The sequence below is a fragment of the Excalfactoria chinensis genome, chromosome 3 (genome assembly GCF_039878825.1).
Source record: "Excalfactoria chinensis isolate bCotChi1 chromosome 3, bCotChi1.hap2, whole genome shotgun sequence".
NCBI lineage: Eukaryota > Metazoa > Chordata > Aves > Galliformes > Phasianidae > Excalfactoria > Excalfactoria chinensis.
Genome location: NC_092827.1, coordinates 8,293,918 through 8,312,020, shown reverse-complemented (window position 1 = coordinate 8,312,020; position 18,103 = coordinate 8,293,918). Strand labels below are relative to the sequence as shown.

The following is an 18,103-nucleotide window of genomic DNA, read 5'->3' as shown; positions in this document are numbered from 1 at the left end:
TTATTGATGCTATTCAATAAATGAGATCCCATTTGATTGATATTAAAACATTTGTCTTAGGTTACCTGTAATTCCTCTAGGGTCCCGCAATTATCCTCTCCTCCTCCCCGCCTCTACCCTAAGCCCCCACCTGCTGAAGCCAGCTCAAGTACACTGACTTCAAGGGAGTTCTGTCAAGTTGCAATATCAAAGGCTCCATTTACTTTACTTCAAAAGAGTTAATCACACAGATACAGCAAAGCATGTGCTTATTTGCCAGGTCAAGACCCTATCTGCCTATAACAATTAACATTCAACTTAGAGCTGAAACAGAGACAGGGATGGGCTGAGTGGCTTTTTTTTTCCCCCCCTCCAGGAAACAGATAAGTCAAATATGACCACATACAGCTAGAAGGTTAAGAAAACCACCGGGAAGTTCAAAGTGAAAGACTGTAGTTTGCTGCTAATCCCTCAAATCTCATGCATGTGCCTTACCCCCCTCTTCACAAGAACCTCGTGTATCAAAGTATGAACTGATGCCTGAAGGACACAAGCCTGGGACTCTCAGATGTGCACAGGAGAATCTGATTCCACTCAGTATTAGTGGGATTTAATGTCTCCTTTCCCTAGGCTCCTTTTAATGCCTCAAGCTTGTCTTCATATGCTTTCTATTAACAGTAAGGATTTCAATGAAACGGAGGCCTCAGACAGAGCTAACTCAACCCCCTCAGCCAGCCAATGCACACTAATGACTAGACTTAGTTCTACAGTGTTTCATGAAATACATATCTATGACTACTTTTTAAAAGCCCACTTCTTCATACTGTCAGAAAATGGAAGTGAAGCATTACCCCTTAAAACATCCATCAGCTTTGGATATGAGAATCAAAAGCATCCAAAGACAACACAAACTGAGCTTTCACTTGTATGCTTCCAAGGTAAGCAATACCAGAATTAATGCTGCTTGGTGATCTCATGGTTATGCATCACAGTAGACTTTAATTACATGACCACCTGCTTGTTCTCCTCACCTGTTTCACCCAGCAGAAAAGCAGCACGCTACTATTTCTTCTTTAATCAACACGAACTCTTAACAGCTGCTGAACCTACTGCTACACCGAATGCTGCTCTCCCATCACAGAGGCTACAGCACGAAGGAATTTATCTTCCCAACATACCTGTGTGGTCAGGAAACAGCAGCCCCAGCTCAGAGGGACTGTGAGGCTCACAGAAAGTAGGTCAACGTACACCAATAGGCAAGGATAAAAACACACCCACACGCTCTTACTCCTTCACTTTATGAGAGGAAGAAAGTTCTGTAGTAAACCTCTCCTCAAAATGTGCTGTGCCTGCCCAACACCAATACTTACTTGGCTCAGCCTGGAGAAAGGAAAAAACTTGAGTAACAAATGGTACTTGTAAAAAAGAAGAAATTAAACTAAGCACAACTAGAAAGAGAAGGCACTATCTGTTGGGTGGATTTTTAATTAGGCTGGGAAGAGAGAAGCTCGCTGCTAAAGAAGGTGAGGTGTGGCGAGAAGAAATGCATTTAAGATAAACAAAGCCTCACAGAAAATGGTACATCTGTAGACAATAATTAAAGGTTACCTTTGCAGCAGTACTTGATGCAGCACGAAAGATAAAACCAATTTCATTGTTTCAGTAGGATTCTGACCTTTGAAAGAAACGCAGCTGAGTTCTCCTTTAATTACCAAACATAACCTCAAGGTTAAGCATTTCTACAACCCATCTGCTGTATTTTACACATGGTATTTCTTTTTAATTAAAAAATCCCTTCTGTTTCTCAGATCTGAAGGTAACAAGGACGTGGATTTCTTCTTCTGTTAATGCTTCACAAACATTTCATTTGAAATACTGATGTTGCACAGTCCCATTATAGCTGGGGAACACACAGAACCCTGGATTGCTCAAACCCATTGTAAAGGGCAATAGCTCCCCAGGTCAGATATGAAGTCTTTTTCTGCTGTTTGTCTAGCTTTGGTCTGAGAACCTTCACACATCTTGATCTACTGTGGTCTAAACCACAGTGCTGAGGTCAGAGCTAGCTCAGACAGTGTTTCTGTCCCGCTCACCTTCTTTTTCCAGATGACACGAAGATGGTTTTTGTGGAAAAAAATAGTGTACAAGCACATGGCTGCCTGTGGCTGCTTGTAGCTCAAAGCACAAAGAGTTTCATTGCTGCCATCTAGGGTGTGAGAAGGCAGAGGACATTGACTTCTATTGGAAACAGACAGAAAAAGCAGCTAGACAAGGAACATCAGTTTACAAGGGAAAGGAACAGAAGAAGGACTAGGAAAAAAGAAAGAAAGCCAAAGGTTCCCAAAATACAGATCAGGCTCCAAAACTGGATTATCATATCCAGAGCCAACAAAATTCCTACCACACCTACCAGTCTTCTTTAATCCATGATCTAAGCATTGTGGCACCGGCTCCTTCCTCCAACCTCCCAGATTTTACAGTTTCAACAACAGCAAAGAAATGTTTTATCTGCCATTCTGATCACACACTTGGTAAGGCAGAACAGGCACACTGTTGTTTCTGTTTCCTCCTTCAGATGTCTTATCTCACTTCTCCTTACTAAACCACTTTGATGTGTTGGTCCGGCTGCCCAATGGAACCTCCCCACTCACCTGGTTCTCTCACACTTAGTTTGAAAACCTTCTGGGGAAAGGTCTCAGTTTCTGCTTGTGCCGGTACAACACTAAACACAATGGGGCACTGTGCAGGCACAAAGCACTACAGGTAACATATAGTCACTACCTTTTGGAAAGAAGCGACAAACTCAACCCAAGTAGGGGATTCAGATGCCTAAACACAATCAGGTAGAGGTAGATGCAATGTACAGTCTTCTACTTCTTTCTATTCCAAGACAATGCCATTGCCTTACATCCTATGTCAAAATGCATCCCCCTCCACAAACATCTCAGGCTGCTCAGATGTTACCAGCCATGCACAGCAAACAAACTGAGTTCACCCACATCATAAATGCTCTGCTATATTCTTCTCAACAGTGCTGCAGTGGCTGCAATGGGAAAATACTGGTCAAATGTAGACGTCTAACCACAGAAAACAAACAGCTCTGCCTAAACACAGGCATCTGTGCCATCTGAGATGCTCTGGGGCACCCAAGAGCGCAGCCAAATATCACACAAAACCTATGGGAGACCCACAGCATTGTGAGAGCTTTTTGAAAAACCCCAGGGCACCTCAGATAGTCTAGACAGTGAGTGGCATGCAACTCAACTGAGCCTTAAGCATTTTAGCCTAGAGTCAAAGCCCCCCACCCCAGCTGTCTAACATGCAGAATGCTTTCCCTTTACAGTCAAATAGTAGAGGCATTTCCAGAGGATGAGTCACCCCATTCCCCTTCTCTCCAGTGACCACAAAAGCAGTGACAGACTCAGATTAAAATATCTAACTTGCAGAGAGATAAACTAGGACAGGTGAATCCCTCTGCTCTTTCCAGTAATACATACTGAAGACTCACTGGAATGAATCGACGCAAAGCATCCATCCTCCAACCACTCAGCTCAAGAGTTTTAAATTACTTTCATGCACCAAACTATGTAATATATCAGACTTAGCTGAGAAAAAAGAAAGCATCAGATGAGACAAATGTTACTCCCGTCAGGCTACACCACAGTTTTCTTCCTCATAAAGAACGAAATGCCAGGAGGTCTGACCCGAGAAGAAAGCAGAAAGGTTCACTTCACTTGAGAAGAACAGCTGAGTGTGGAAAACTCTTTTACTCAGAGAGAACAGACATGGGAGTGGATAACCTCAGCAAACAGGGGGAGCGCAGTAGGAAGTCTGCTGCTTCTCTGTATAGAAGAGCTGATTTCAACTCCTCTTTCTAAGTGAAGCACAGTATCAGATAACAAAAACCAGCTTAAAACCTTGGGTTTAGTCAGGTTCCTCCTTTCACAGAGCTGCATGGAAAAAGTGCATAATACAAGTAGGCACTACTGCACAAAATAGCAATTCCACATCCCCTTCTCTCATCTGCCCGTCTGGTCCTTCCCCTGTCCTTCAGCAGTGACTGATGAGTGCTGTGCAACACACAGAAACAGGTGTAAATTAGTACTAAGCAAGAAACCCCCAAACACTGTTTTTAGCCAGGACCAGCTGCTCAGCTGTCACTACAGAATGGCCACATGGCAACTGACACTGGCAGAAAGAAGGAAGCACTGCAAGAGAGAGAACCACTCGATCCCACTCAGAACAAGAGAACAGTCTCTCTTGCCAGCACTTTACCATAGTCTATCACATAGGGAGTGCAACAAATGTCAGAGATCTGCTCCTCACCATGACTATTTCAGAGCACTGACAGATGTTTCTTTACCTGCAGTTCACACTGTGTGCACATCCGTTTACCAGCTATGTCCCATTGAGCATGAGTTATACTAAGGCTAATGGTCTACCAGGTAACCGCATACATCATTCTAACATTACAGTCATCACCAAAACATCTGAAAAGTGCAGATGCCGACAGCATGCAAAAGTATCTGTTACATCAGATCCAAAACAATCAAAAGTGGATTAAGAGAGAGAGAAAAATAAATGATTGCTAATATGGCACTGATTAAACATTTACCATAAACTGAACAACATCCTCAGGTTTGTGCTTGGCTGACTTGAAGGCAGCCAGTCGGGTAACGACGACTATGTGGTACTCCACGTGGCCAGACATCATCTTCCCACGGACCTCCTGGTATTCCGGCACTGACAGATCCAACCCAGTGTGTGTATTCTGGATTTGTCTAGGAAGGGAAATAACACACAGAGCTCAGGCACTGGCACACACACACTTTTAAATGATCCTCTCTGAGGATCCAATTCAAAGCTCCAGAAAGTCAGTACTTCTGTTTTAACAGGGCTCAGGACAGATCCTACACTGCAGCAATACAAAACTGCACAGACATCACCTATCACGACATGAAATAATACGTATTGGTTTTGAATATTATCGTCCCAACAAATGCTGTTTTACCCTGCAGGGCAGACAAGAAGATGCTGTGATCTCCAATTTCATCTTGCTCTGAAACAAAGCTCTGGTCACAGGTCAAGACAAGACCTATCCACCTCTCCTTTACCTTTGGGTATCTCCAAGAAAGGCAGAAACAAGAGCTGAAAGGAGCCAGAAATAATAAGGAACTTGCCTGGATGCAGGGATAACTATATGTATGTAAGAGCCATCCAGGGAAGAAGATTAAAGATTAAAGAGATGTTGCAGCAGACTGCTGGGCCAGCCATGCTGCTTCCACCCGTAGAGCTTCTTGAAGAAAATTAAACAAACACCTATTACAAATGTCCTTAAATCTGGTTAATTTAAGCCCACTGAGCAAGTTAAAGCCATCTATGGTCTGTCTGAGCTGCCTTCTAGCCTTGTCGTGTCATGTCACACCCAGGCTTTTCATTTCAAAGCTGTTAGAAGTCGCAGCTCAAACGACTGTAATGGAAAACGATTAGAGGGAAGGGAAATAACCGCATTTATTGCTTGCTTGCTTAATGCTTCGTGATCACTTTCATGATCATCTCTTATACAAAACCTACCACCATGGTAGGTCTTCCATGGTATCAGGATGGGTTTCTTAAGTATAATAATGAACCTAAGCCAACAGAAACCAGCAGGTTGCCCAAGGAGGCTGTGGATGCCCCATCCCTGCAGGCAATCAAGGCCAGGCTGGATGTGGCTCTGGGCAGCCTGGTCTGCTGGTTGGTGACCCTGCACAGGGCAGGGGGTTGAAACTACATGATCATTGTGGTCCTTTTCAACCCAGGCCATTCTATGGCTCCATGATTTCTCCGTGTAGTTTAACTACACGGCTGCAGGTTGCACTAAGCTGATCTTGGAGGTCTTTTCCAAGCCGACCAGCGAAGTCCTTCAGGACGAAGGGAAGCGCTCTGAAGTTCGTGTGACCGAAGCGGTTTTGCGTTACGCCCCAGCAGATGGGCGCAGGAGCTCCGAGCCACCACAGGGCGGAACAAAACAGGGACGGCTGAGCTGACAGCACGGACTCTTTCCGGCCTCGGATCGTCACCAAACCTCACGGGACAGCACCGGCCCCAAACACCCCACAGCCGGGGAACCGCTCCCCTCAGCCCCCCTTCAGCGCCCGCCGCCCCGAGCCCGGCCGGTACCTGCTGGTGACCAGCACGGCGGGCGCCGCGCTGTGCTGCATGGCGGGGGATCGGGCTCCTTCCGGGCCCGCCCCGCGAGCAGAGGCCGCTGTCGGCGGCTGAGCGGCCCGTCACGGGGTCCCGCCTCCCTCTGGCTGCGGCCCGGCCGGATGTGTGCGGGCTGCGATGCAAAAGGAGCGCTGGGATGCAAAGAGGAAGAAAAGTGCGGCACGCCACGTAGTCGGCAGGATTCGAACCTGCGCGGGGAGACCCCAATGGATTTCTAGTCCATCGCCTTAACCACTCGGCCACGACTACACCGGCATATGATGCTGCTGGCAGCAAAACTGGAGTAATTAATGTCCGCTTAGTGTCCCCACGCCGTGCCGTTCCTTCCCAGCCTTTCCTCCTGCAGGAGATGCTCCAGGCCCTGAGCATCCTCTTCTCCAGGCTGAACATTCCCAGCTCCTTCAGCCTCTCCTCATACGGCCTGTGCTCCAGACCTTTAGGTCGGTGGTTAGGAAGCGCGTTAGGAGCTCATGCTGAAATACGGTCTCATCCTGAAACTCTACATGAAGAGCTCTCCGTGATACAAATGTAGATTTTAAACACAGAATTTAAGGAGAGATGCTTGTAACCTCCAGTTTCACCATCAGCAACAAAAATACTTTGGCCATTCTTATTTCACAAAAACAAAAGGAAAACCTGATGAGTTATTTTCGGACCTCAGAACTCTGATGCCTAATATAGGCAATGACGATTAAATTACGTTACCCTTACAAATCTCTTGATTTTGGGATACTTTTAAAGCACGTGGTTCAGTAATATGGTGGTGGCTGGTTCTACTCTCCTGTCTTCATGCCTATCTGCCCTTCTTGCTTGCTGCACAAGCTGGAGAAGCTCCTGCATGTGCTTCCTTCAAAATAGGAAGAGTGTCCTATGGAAGAAGACCCTGCACAAGCCTGTGGGTATTGCAGACTCCATGCCACAGCCAGCCAGATCAGCTCAGGGAAAGTGAGCATCAAGCTGTTTGTCTCTGGATTCATTCTTCTGTCCACTAGAGAGCACTCAAATCTAACCAATAAACCATGAGAGGTTGCTGGTGCTAACTGCAGCCCGGTACTGTGTCTCACCCTTAGGGACCCAGCTCTGGAAGCTATCTCAGAGTATCGTCTGTCTTCTGGCTGGGAGCACAGCCCTGGCTGGGTGTGATTCTTGGCAGTTCTCAGGTTTTCTTTTCATCTCCCCCGAGCTCACAGACCAGCAGCAGTGAGTTTATAAGTCTCGGGGGAATTATCTGCCAACTTTTGGATCCCTGGCAAAATGCTCTGCTTGTAATCATAGATGTGGAGGAATCAGAGCCCTGCATAGGGTATAGTAAGTAAAATGGTGAGGCTGGAGGGAAGCAAGGACAAGGGAACATACTTCCATACAAAATAAATTGGCTATGAAAACACATTTTAAAAGCTGAAATGAAACCTTTTTCAGCCTAGATCATATTGAGAGAAATACGATAGAATTTAATTACCGCACTGGGGTAATAGGATTCCAGTGAGATGATCGGTCGCTTCATCGTTTCTACCGCTATTTGTTTTCAGATGACAATTACAGAACCCAGATGCGAACCACTAGGAGATTTTATATTAAGTCTGAAGTGCTTTGTGAGTTTCAAAGGTAGCAGAAATGCTAGATTTAAAGTTCACTGTTGTTACATGATGTGGTAAGGCTGTTGATAGCCTGTCAGGGCAGCCTTTTAATCTACACACCTCCTAAACTTGGTATCGATTTATTCTGGGAAGAAGGGAGGAGAGTTATATTGCTGTTCTTCATTATACCTCATGTTTTTTCTCTCCTTTAAACAGTTAACCTGTAATACAATGAGCCCCATGTCAGGAATAATCCAGTAGAAACCATAGGTAATCCCTGATGAAAGATAACCTGACTCTTGCCCTGCTGCAGCCCTGGAATTAAATTTCCCTGTCTCTGAAGTTTGGGAGACCGATGTAAATCATGGATAGAATTCATGGTAGACAGCTACAAAGAAGAGATGAGGTTTTCTGGTCCGCCTCAATTTAAAAAGAAAATAAAAGAAACAAAACTATGCAATAATAATAATAATAAAAACCTATATTATTCAAAAACTCATCTGTAGTAGGTAGAAACTGCACTTTTCCTTCCTTCCTTCCTTCCTTCCTCCCTTCCTTCCTTCCTTCCTTCCTTCCTTCCTTCCTTCCTTCCTTCCTTCCTTCCTTCCTTCCTTCCTTCCTTCCTTCCTTCCTTCCTTCCTTCCTTCCTTCCTTCCTTCCTTCCTTCCTTCCTTCCTTCCTTCCTTCCTTTCCTTCCTTCCTTCCTTTCCTTCCTTCCTTCCTTTCCTTCCTTCCTTCCTTCCTTCCTTCCTTCCTTCCTTCCTTCCTTCCTTCCTTCCTTCCTTCCTTCCTTCCTTCCTTCCTTCCTTCCTTCCTTCCTTCCTTCCTTCCTTCCTTCCTTCCTTCCTTCCTTCCTTCCTTCCTTCCTTCCTTCCTTCCTTCCTTCCTTCCTTCCTTCCTTCCTTCCTTCCTTCCTTCCTTCCTTCCTTCCTTCCTTCCTTCCTTCCTTCCTTCCTCCTTCCTCCTTCCCTCCCTCCCTCCCTCCCTCCCTCCCTCCCTCTCCCTACTATTTCTACCTCCCTTCTACTTTTTCAAAGACAGTTTATGTCTTCTATGTGCAATGAAAAGAGTATTTCCCCAAATCAAGGAAAGGCGAAGACCAGTCAGTAACAGCAGATTTACAGCTAGACTCCCAAATATGTTGCCAGGTTTTTCATGTACTTCTTCACCATGCTTAACCTAAGCTGTTGTTTACTTTGGTTTTCATCACTCCCACCAGGTAAACTCTGGAGGTATTTGTCATAGAATCAGAGAATCATATTTATGTCCATGTTCATTTATTTGATTGGAGATAAACAGGAGCACAAGGTCTGCTTGGTTTTGATTGGTTGTTCAGCACCTGTGTGGAAACTACTCCCTTAATGAAGACCTCTTTCATCAAAAGAAAAGCCTTTAGTTATTGGACACCTAAAAATCACACTAACCTTGCTTGGAATAAGGCTTTGAAAGAATGAAAGCAGGACTGCACAGGCAGGAATGATCTGGGTTTTCAACAAAGAAACCCATCAACTACCCTGCCTTGGTCTCCAGCATCTCCAGAGAACCATTAACATGAGTAAATCAAACAATGAGATTCAGGTTGGGTGTTAGGAAATGCTTTTCTGTGAGAATGGTCAGGAATTGGCACAGGCTGCCCAGGGAGGTGGTGGAGTCGCTGTCCCTTGATGTGTTCAAGAAACATTTAGATGTTGTACTGAGGGACACGGTTTAGTGGGAAACATGGGCAGACGGTTGGACTGAATGATCTTGGAGGTCTTTTCCAACTTCGGTGATTCTATGGTTATATGATTTTCAGCCTAGAACTGTGCTGAGCAGTTCCTGGGGCAATTCAGTTGTTAACACAAGCCAGGGACCATTCCTATCCAGCACTCTGGTCAGCAGCCCTGGAGGCTAAGGGAGCTCAGTCATGTGCATGTGGTTTTGTCAGTATCAATCCACCTTAGTGTCAAAGAAAGGTCCTACATTTAATTTGCTTGTATAGATGTAGCCCAGGTGGCTAGTTCTGCTTTCACAACCATGTCCACCTGGAGAGCTCACTGGATGGTTTAACATCCTTTATATTTACAGCTTGTCTTACACGCACATTACAGCTCACTGTACAGAGAAAGAACCGATGAGAAGATTTAGAGAACGATTCACTTGCAGTTTCCACATCACTAAATCATCAAAGCCCAGGAAGGCCCTTAAGTCTCTTTGTGTCTTTGGCTCTCATTAAAACCACCAGTCCAGGCTTAGTTTGTGCCATAGGGTGAGGCACTACAGAAAGGATGTAGGCAGAATTTAGCACCTCCTTGTTCCAAAAGCAAAGCGCTGGTTAGCAAACTTTTATCTGCCTGCCAGGCCATCATTTCATCTCACACAGTCACATCAAATCATTTCCTGCTGCACTTCCATTCTGGTTGCAGAACAGGGAGCCACAAATGCCATATTTTTGGATTTACTGATTAATGTATGGAATTAGTGCAAGAATAACAGAGCTCCTAATACATTGCTGACGTGACTCATAATCAGTGGTGTGGGGCTCAAGGATTTCTTCTAGCTATGTCAGGAAGATGCATCTCATGTATTTTTTTACTAAATTCTGATGATTGTCTTCTGTGGGCGTATGCTTTGTTCAGGTGCTTAAATAGGCAGCTAGATTGGTTCTGCAGGCTGCAAGCTGTAGATATGTACACAAAACCATGTGCCACTGTACTGTATCAGGAGAGAGAGGTCTTTGCTAACAGGGCATTTGACATCCCACTTTGCAATGTGCATCTGTGGCTTTGCACACACAGCTGTCCCTGCTCAAAGGTCTTCCTTCTGCATTAGTAGGAGCTCCAGATGGGCAGGGACTGCACATCTACCTGAACAAAGATATAGGCAAAATCTTGTTCTGATTTGGATTTGGTTAAACTTTGTCAAGTTACCTTCAGAGCCTTGAGAGAGATGTGATATTACAACCATTGTTCTGTGTTTGTTAACTTGAGGGCTTTTTGAGACAGAATTGAGACAAAGCAAAATAAGATGGAGCTTCACCTGATACAGCTGCAGCCTGCTGCTGCCTTCCACGCTCCACCTGCTCCTCGCAAACCACCCTGCGTAGAGATTTCCTGCTATGAATCCTTTTACCAGGAGATGGTGCTCCTGTCCCGGCAGTCAGCCCTGCTGCAAGCTGGACCCTTCCCGGTACTCCAGGCATGGTGATGGTGCTCGGTCCGCTGTAGCAACCCAGCAGCAGATGAAGCAGGGGGTGGTATGTCTGTGAGCTCCCTGTTTGCCCCCCAGCTGCCCCCCACATCTCACCAGTGTCCCCAGCGTGACCAAAGGAGGAACCAAAGCACCCACCCCCCAGCAGTTACCTCATGCTGATAGCTGTGCTTAGAAAGGTTGGATCTGCCTGTTGATTCCTGCCCAAAGGGATATTCTCAACAAGGAGAGAATATTCCATTTACAGGGGCAGACTCGCTTTGCCAGATCCCGGTCATATGGTGAGTTATTGGGTTGACCTTATGGACTTCAGCTGATGTAGCTCCACTGGGCTGATCTATAGCTGAAAATAAGAGCATTGAATTGAACATGAGAGCAAAACTCATGTTTGATAAGGAATAAACAATACCAAGGGATGGGAAGATAACCTAAAGGGAACAAAAATCTCCTTCCCAGGCCAAGGAACCAGATGGGTTCCTTGGTTAGTGCTGTAGGAACCGCCTTTGGAGGTCTTGCTCCCCATCAGGAAGATATGAATCACAGAATCATAGAATGGCCTGGGTTGAAAAGGACCACAATGCTCATCTAATTTCAAACCCCCTGCTATGTGCAGGGCCGCCAACCACCAGACCAGGCTGCCCAGAGCCACATCCAGCCTGGCCTTGAATGCCTCCAGGGATGGAGCATTCATTTTCCAGGGGTAAACGAACTCTTGGCAAAGTGTTTCTCTAAATCTCCTGGCCCTTAGCTAGAGCATAGTGGTCAGATAAAAAGTGGTGGACATTCACATCGCAGCAGTGTGTGCTCTCTGGGCCTGAAGCAAAACATTCTACAGGACTTATGGATCCATCTGATGTTGCATGCATTGACTTTGTACGTTAATTTGCTTTACTTTCTCTGTCGATCTCTGTTCAGACAATCAGAAAAAAATCAGCCTGGTCTCAGTTTTAATAAGTTTTGGAAAGATTTGATGGGAACATGGATAGTGGGCATGGTGGTGATGGGTTGATGGTTGCACGAGATAATCCTAGAGGTCTCTTCCAACCTCAATGATTCTATGATAAGATTTGGAAAGAAAATGATGCTGTTGCTTGGTTACTTGCTGAGCTGGCCCTGTCGTCACTTGTAGCCATCTCACTAGGAAGTTTGCTAAGTGAAACCCCAAGAGGCTTCATGTGTGGTCACCACATGGGAACATATTCTTCCAAATAACCACAAGCATTACACATCGTGACCACTGCAAACTTGCTCAAGACTTGAAAATTTGGTGGAGCCCCGCTGGTTTGGCTGATGGAAACAGCCACAAACACCCCAGCTTTGAGGCCTGGGGGATGTTTGTCACCACAGTTCAATTTTGTTCCAACAAGCTGTGCTGATGAAGGGGAAGGTGAACAGCTATAGAGACAGAGAGCTCTGGGAACATGGCTATGGCACTGAGTTCATGGTCGTTCCTTGAGGATCTCTTTTCTGCCTCATTTTCCTCCTTTGGGACCTGGTGGGATGCTTTGTTCTGGTTATGTCAAATAACTTCTTGTGCTCCATGTGTAAAGGTACCCTGCCTTCAAAAAACCTATCTAGAGCTGTGTCATGGAGAGGTCGTGCTGATCCCTGGTACACAAGCATTGGCTTCATGCTGTACTAGAGACAGGTTCTCTAGGTGCTCATCTCATACTAGAGACAGGTTGTTGGGGAAACACAGAAACAGATGTGGACCTTTAGCTTCACCTTAGGTGGTGACAGACTTCTGGTTCATTCACTATAGAATCATAAAATCCTTAAAGTTGGAAAAGACCACTAAGATCATCGAGTCCAACCACCCACCCATCCCACCATACCCACTAAGTGCCACATCTCCACACTTCTTGAACACCTGCAGGGCCAATGACCCCCCCCCCCCCCCCCCCCAGGCAGCCTGTGCCAATGCCTCACCACTCTTTTGGAGAAGAAATCTTCCCAAGTATCCAACCTGTAATGATGGGACATCTCAGGGCTTTGTTTGTCTGTTCGTGCTGGAGTTACCAGGAGGATTTGTAACAGTAGGGAGAGATAGAGCAGGGAATGGAGCTGGAGTCAGTCTCACCATGCTGGTGAAGGGCCACCATGGGCAACAGGGAGTGCCCTTGAGAGGAACAAGTCTCCTTGCTGGTGAAGTCAAATGGACATAAAATCTCCTGTGGTTATATGGGTGTTTTTTCTGTATAAACTTGCTAATTGAGTTGTAAAATAAAACTGCAGCCTTTCCTCTCCAATTTCTGCCGCTGCAGCCGCGCGCTAATTTGGTTTTGGAAGGGGGCTGGTAGAAGGTGGCCCTTTGCCAGTGTGAAGTTATGCACAGAAGGGTTTGCGCTGGGAGGGCAGGGTGTGTGTGCTCTGAGCAGGGCAGGAGCTGGGGTGGTTCGGGCAGCTCCCACAACTGGGCTGGGCCGATGGAGATTCAAGGAAAACCCAAAAGGGTTTGGACAAAGCTGCAATGGAGAACAGATGGGAAAGTCCAGCACCTCCATAGATGCTGGGCAGTGGAGAGGATGGGCTGCGGGACTGCACAGACGGGCAGGATTTGCTGTGTGCACACGTGCCCATGGAGCCACGATGTGGGTATGTGTGCCTGTTGTGTGAATGCGTGCCCCAGTGAATATGGCACTGCGTGGTGCTGCTCTGGGGCCGGAAAACTGGAGAAAGAGAAGACTCGGGTGCTCTGTTGTGTCCATATCATTATAATTTTTAGCAGATAGACTGAAAAAACACAAGGGCAGATCCATGTGCCCTGAATATGGAGGAGTCTGGAGTTTCTTGTGTGTGGAATCATTGGAAGGGACCACTTAAGAGTGGGAAGGGACCTCTTAGATTGGGAAGGGACCTCTAAAGGCCATGTAGGCCAGCTCCCCGGCAGTGGACAGGGGCAGCTACAGCTCCATCAGGTTGCTCAGAGCCCCATCCAGCCTGACCTTGAATGAACATGTGCCTCTACTGACACCATTTTTCACCCTTCACCATTCAAACTCTACTCTGGAGGAATCCAGGAAGGAAGCTCCAATGCCACTGCACTGAGCCCAAGAGTTCATAGATGGATTTCTGAAGCTTCATCACATCTTTTCCCTGGCTCTTTCATTCCTTTCCCATTGGGAAGAGAGCACATGAAAAGCTGGAAGCCCCACCTGGGGCAATTCTTTACTCAGAGAGTGGGGAGGCACCGGCACATCTGCCCCAGAGTGGCTGTGGGTGCCCCATCCCTGGAAGCATTCAGTGCTGGGTGGGATGAGGCTCTGGGCAGCCTTATCGGGAGGGGGGCAACCAGCCCATAGCAGAGGGTTGGGGCTGGGTGATCTTTAAGGTCCCTTCCAAGCCAAGTGACTCTGTGATTCTATGGTGCCACTGGTGCAGGTGGGACTGGGACAGGATGGGTCTCTTCTGCCTTCCTGCGTTGGGGAAGGGATGCTCTGAGTGCTCAGCCTCCGCAGGGAGGCGATGCTGGTTGGCATTAGGAACACAACGGGCTGACCGAGCACCTGTAGGATGACAGCAGGAAGAAACGCGAGAGGCTGCAGTGATAAACGCTCGTGAGAAGAGTTTGTTTTCTTTGGGGAGGGGGGGAAAGAAAAGCCGTGTTTGTTTTGGCCAAACGCTTACATTCCTTCCAATAAATCATCGCGGCACTTGTTTTTGTATTTGCGAAGAAATAGCAACAGACATAAGCAGGGACTTAAGAGACTTGAAATAACATCCCGGTAAATACCCCCATGTTGTTATTTTAATCGAGGCCCGAGGAAACATCTGAATTTTACCAAGGAAACTCTCCTTGGTGCGGGGGAAAACATCGCCCAGTGCCCGCCCGGGGCTTTGTTCAGCCGCGGGGAGGAATTACCGCGGTTGCTGCGGGCGCGGAGCCGCTCGGAGTCCGCTCTTCGGGGCCGCCCCGTTGCCCCAAACCCCCGTTCCCTCGGGGGTGGAGGGTTGGGGGGAGGCACCCTTCGGAGCGTGGGCTGCGAGATGGAGATGTGAGGCGTGAAACGGAGCCGGGGAGCGGGGGCACAGCTCCAAAGGAAATAAGTAAAAGGCCGGAGGCGCTCCCTGCCCAAAATAAGGGCCAACGAGAGCGATCCCCCAGCTCGGGGAGCCGTCGGAGGGCCGCGGGATCCCGCGTCGGGCGCACCGAGCGAGGCCGCGGGACACGCGCGGGGGGCGGACCGGGGCGCGGGGGCCCCCCCGGCTCTCACCTGCGGCCGAGGGCGGGGCGGGGGGCGGGCGGCCGGCAGGGGGCGCCGCGGGCGGCGGCGGGAGGCGGCCGGCGGCGGCGGCGACGACGGCGGCGGCGGCGGCGGCGGGCGAAGACGATGTTCAAAAGCGGGCGGGGAGCGGCGGCGGCAGCAGCACAGCGCAGAGCCCCGCGCCGCCGCCATGCGCCTCCGCGCCGCCGCCGCCGCCCTCTGCCTCTGCCTGCTGGGCGCCTGCCGCCTCCGCCGCGGGCCGCAGGCCGCCGCCGCTCCCCAGCGACCCCCGGCAGCCGCGCCTTCCTCCTCCTCCGCCTCCTCCTCCTCCTCCTCCGCCGCCGCCTCCCCCTTCTCCTCCCCGCCGCGGAGGGACGGGGCGCTCCGCAACGGCACGGTGGTGCCGCACCGCTACATGGTGACCCTCTACCAGCGCCTGGCCGCCCGACGAGGCGCGGCCGCCCGCCCCGTCGGCACCGTCACCGGCTTCGTGGAGAGGCTGCCGGGCGGTGAGTGCGGGGCAGGGCGGCGGGATCGCACGTCGAGGATGTGCGCGGGACGGGGATGGAGATGGAGACGAGCGCCGGCTGGGACGGGGCTGCGCGCGTGGATGGAGCGGTGCGCGGAACGGGGCAGCGCGTGGGGATGGCGCTGCGCAGGAGATGGGGATCCGCGTGAGCCCCGCGGGGCGGTGCGTGGCTGTGGGCTGTGGGTATGAGAAGTGCCGGACGGAAGCAGGCGCGGGGCAGAGCTCCGATCCGCTCCCACCTGTGGCGGTGCCCACAGGGATGCGCGCACCAACGGGATCGGGGACGGCACTGAGGCTGCGGTGCCCCCCTTTGGCCCGTTCGTACCCGCGGATCCGATGATGTTGTGTCGAGCAGACACACACCGAGCTATCGCTTTTTTTCCCTTGTGCGCTTACCCGCATTGTGTCGTCCCGACAAAAGTTTTCGGGGGGGGGAAGAAATAATTAAATCAGACCCTCCCTCCCTCGCCCTTCCCAGATGGAACACAATGGATATCCGAAGGGAAGGGCAGCCCCCGGCTCCCCCTGTGCCCGGACCCCCGCAGCCTCTGTGCTCTGCCCGGCGGCGGCACTGCTGTCCTGCGGGGGAGCAGCTGGAGCGGGGCTGCGGGGTGGGCTCTGCAAAGGGATCCCCTTATCCGACCCCGCGGGAACTGCAGATTTGCTTTAAAAGAAAATAATTCCTGTTATTATAATAAAGGACGGGGAGAAAACTGTTTCCCAGCCCGAGAGCGGCTGCGGGTCGGGGTGAGCGCGGGTGTCGGGCGCTGCAGCGTGCAGCGGTCCGGTTTCTTATTAGAGAGGAGAAAAGAAGAAAGCCCGGACCTCGTCCATCTCCCCTTCCCTCGCCTCCTCCAGCGCCTCTTTTTCTTTCTTTCTTTCTTTTTAAATTAACATCTAGTATATAAACGGTGCCAGAAACAGCACAAGTCTGCGTTTGGGCTTTGCATGCGCCCCTTTGGACTCAGTGATCTTTATAGTCACTTCCAACTCCGGGTATTTACTGTTTCTATGGAAAAACAGGGACAAGTTCAGCGTCTGGGAAGCGCCCGTGTCAGACACCCCGAGGCAGCACCCCGTGCCTGCAGGGGACAATAGGATTTCCCCCTTTTCTTTGCTGGGGGGACGCGGGGAGCGGGAGGGCACTCGCTTGGAGCCATCCCTCCCCCCTCTCATTCCCTCCCCGTTCTTTTTCCAGCCCTCAACGCGGTGACACCGCCGGGGCAGAGGGCTGTGTCCCTCCCGCCGGGATGCTCAGCCCATTGCTGCCATTCACTGCCTGTTCCGCGCACCTCCGTGACGAGCGCTCGGCTTCTCCTGGCTGGGTTTTGATATTATGCCTTTTTTTTCCCCTCTCTTCTTTCATTTTTTTTTCTTCTTTTCTCTTCTTTTTCCTCCTTTTTTTTTTTTTTTTTTTTCCTGTTTTCTTTTTGTATATTTCTTTTCTTTTTGCATTTCTTTCCTTTTTCTCGCTCCCAGATTCCTCCCCGTCCGCCCCCGAGCAGCGCTACCTCTTCGACATCTCCAGCCTTCCCGAGGCAGAGGAGGTGACGGGCGCGGAGCTGCGGGTCCTGCGCTCCCTCCCTGCAAACCTCAGCCTGGCTCTGTCCCCCGAAGGCACCTTCCACCACTTGCTCCTCTCCACCTGTTCCGGCCCTGCCGGCGAGGAGCCCCGGCTGCTGGACTCCAGAGCGGCCGATGTTCTGGATGCAGGTTCCAGATGGGAAGTGTTTGACGTCTGGGAAGCGCTGCGAGACCTCAGGGAGAGGCCCCCCCCGGGCAAACTGCTGTGCTTCGTGCTGAGGGTGGTGTCGGATCGCTCGGGCCATCTCCTGCCCCCCCGGCAGCTGGGATTCGGCAAACCCCATCCACAGCCTCACGAGCGAGCACTGCTCGTGGCCTTCTCCCGCACCCAGAGGAAGGAGAACCTCTTCAAGGAGATCCGGGAGAGGATGAAGGTGCTGGGTGGCCCCCCCCTGCTGGAGCCCCCTGATCCCGGCCAGGAGGCGTACCCCAAGCGGAGGAAGAGGAGAACCACCATCGCCGCCCGCTCTGGAGGCAGAGGCCATGGGAAGAAGGCGAAGACGCGCTGCAGCAGGAAACCCCTACACGTCAACTTCAAGGAGCTGGGCTGGGACGACTGGATCATCGCCCCGCTGGATTACGAGGCGTATCACTGCGAGGGGGTCTGCGATTTCCCCCTGCGCTCCCACCTGGAGCCCACCAACCACGCCATCATCCAGACCCTGATGAACTCCATGGACCCGGAGTCCACCCCCCCAAGCTGCTGCGTGCCCTCCAAGCTCAGTCCCATCAGCATCCTCTACATAGACTCCGGGAACAACGTGGTGTACAAACAGTATGAGGACATGGTGGTGGAGACGTGCGGCTGCAGGTAGCAATTTCTGCAGCTC

General features: G+C 50.0%; 2 protein-coding genes and 1 non-coding gene across 4 annotated transcripts in view; 1 reads left to right on the top strand and 2 right to left on the bottom strand.

Annotated features, from left to right (window-relative positions):
• Positions 1-6,251, bottom strand: part of HS1BP3 (HCLS1 binding protein 3) — a 43,986-nt gene extending 37,735 nt beyond the window's left edge. For both annotated transcript variants that reach the window (XR_011903108.1, XM_072332527.1), the window contains exons 1-2: positions 6,142-6,251; positions 4,595-4,760 (exon numbers count right to left, since the gene is read on the bottom strand). Coding sequence is in view for 1 of the 2 variants with exons in the window: in XM_072332527.1 (XP_072188628.1) it covers positions 4,595-4,760; positions 6,142-6,182 (207 nt within the window). In the remaining variant the exon portion in view is untranslated. The remainder of the gene's footprint in view (positions 1-4,594; positions 4,761-6,141) is intronic.
• A 105-nt stretch (positions 6,252-6,356) lies between these two features.
• TRNAS-AGA (transfer RNA serine (anticodon AGA)) lies at positions 6,357-6,438 on the bottom strand. The gene has a single exon. It is a non-coding gene; the product is annotated as a tRNA-Ser (tRNA).
• An 8,912-nt stretch (positions 6,439-15,350) lies between these two features.
• Positions 15,351-18,103, top strand: GDF7 (growth differentiation factor 7). Its single transcript, XM_072333099.1, has 2 exons — positions 15,351-15,669; positions 17,169-18,103. Exons 1-2 carry the CDS (start codon positions 15,351-15,353, stop codon positions 18,086-18,088), a joined length of 1,239 nt encoding a protein of 412 aa, XP_072189200.1. The 3' UTR covers positions 18,089-18,103.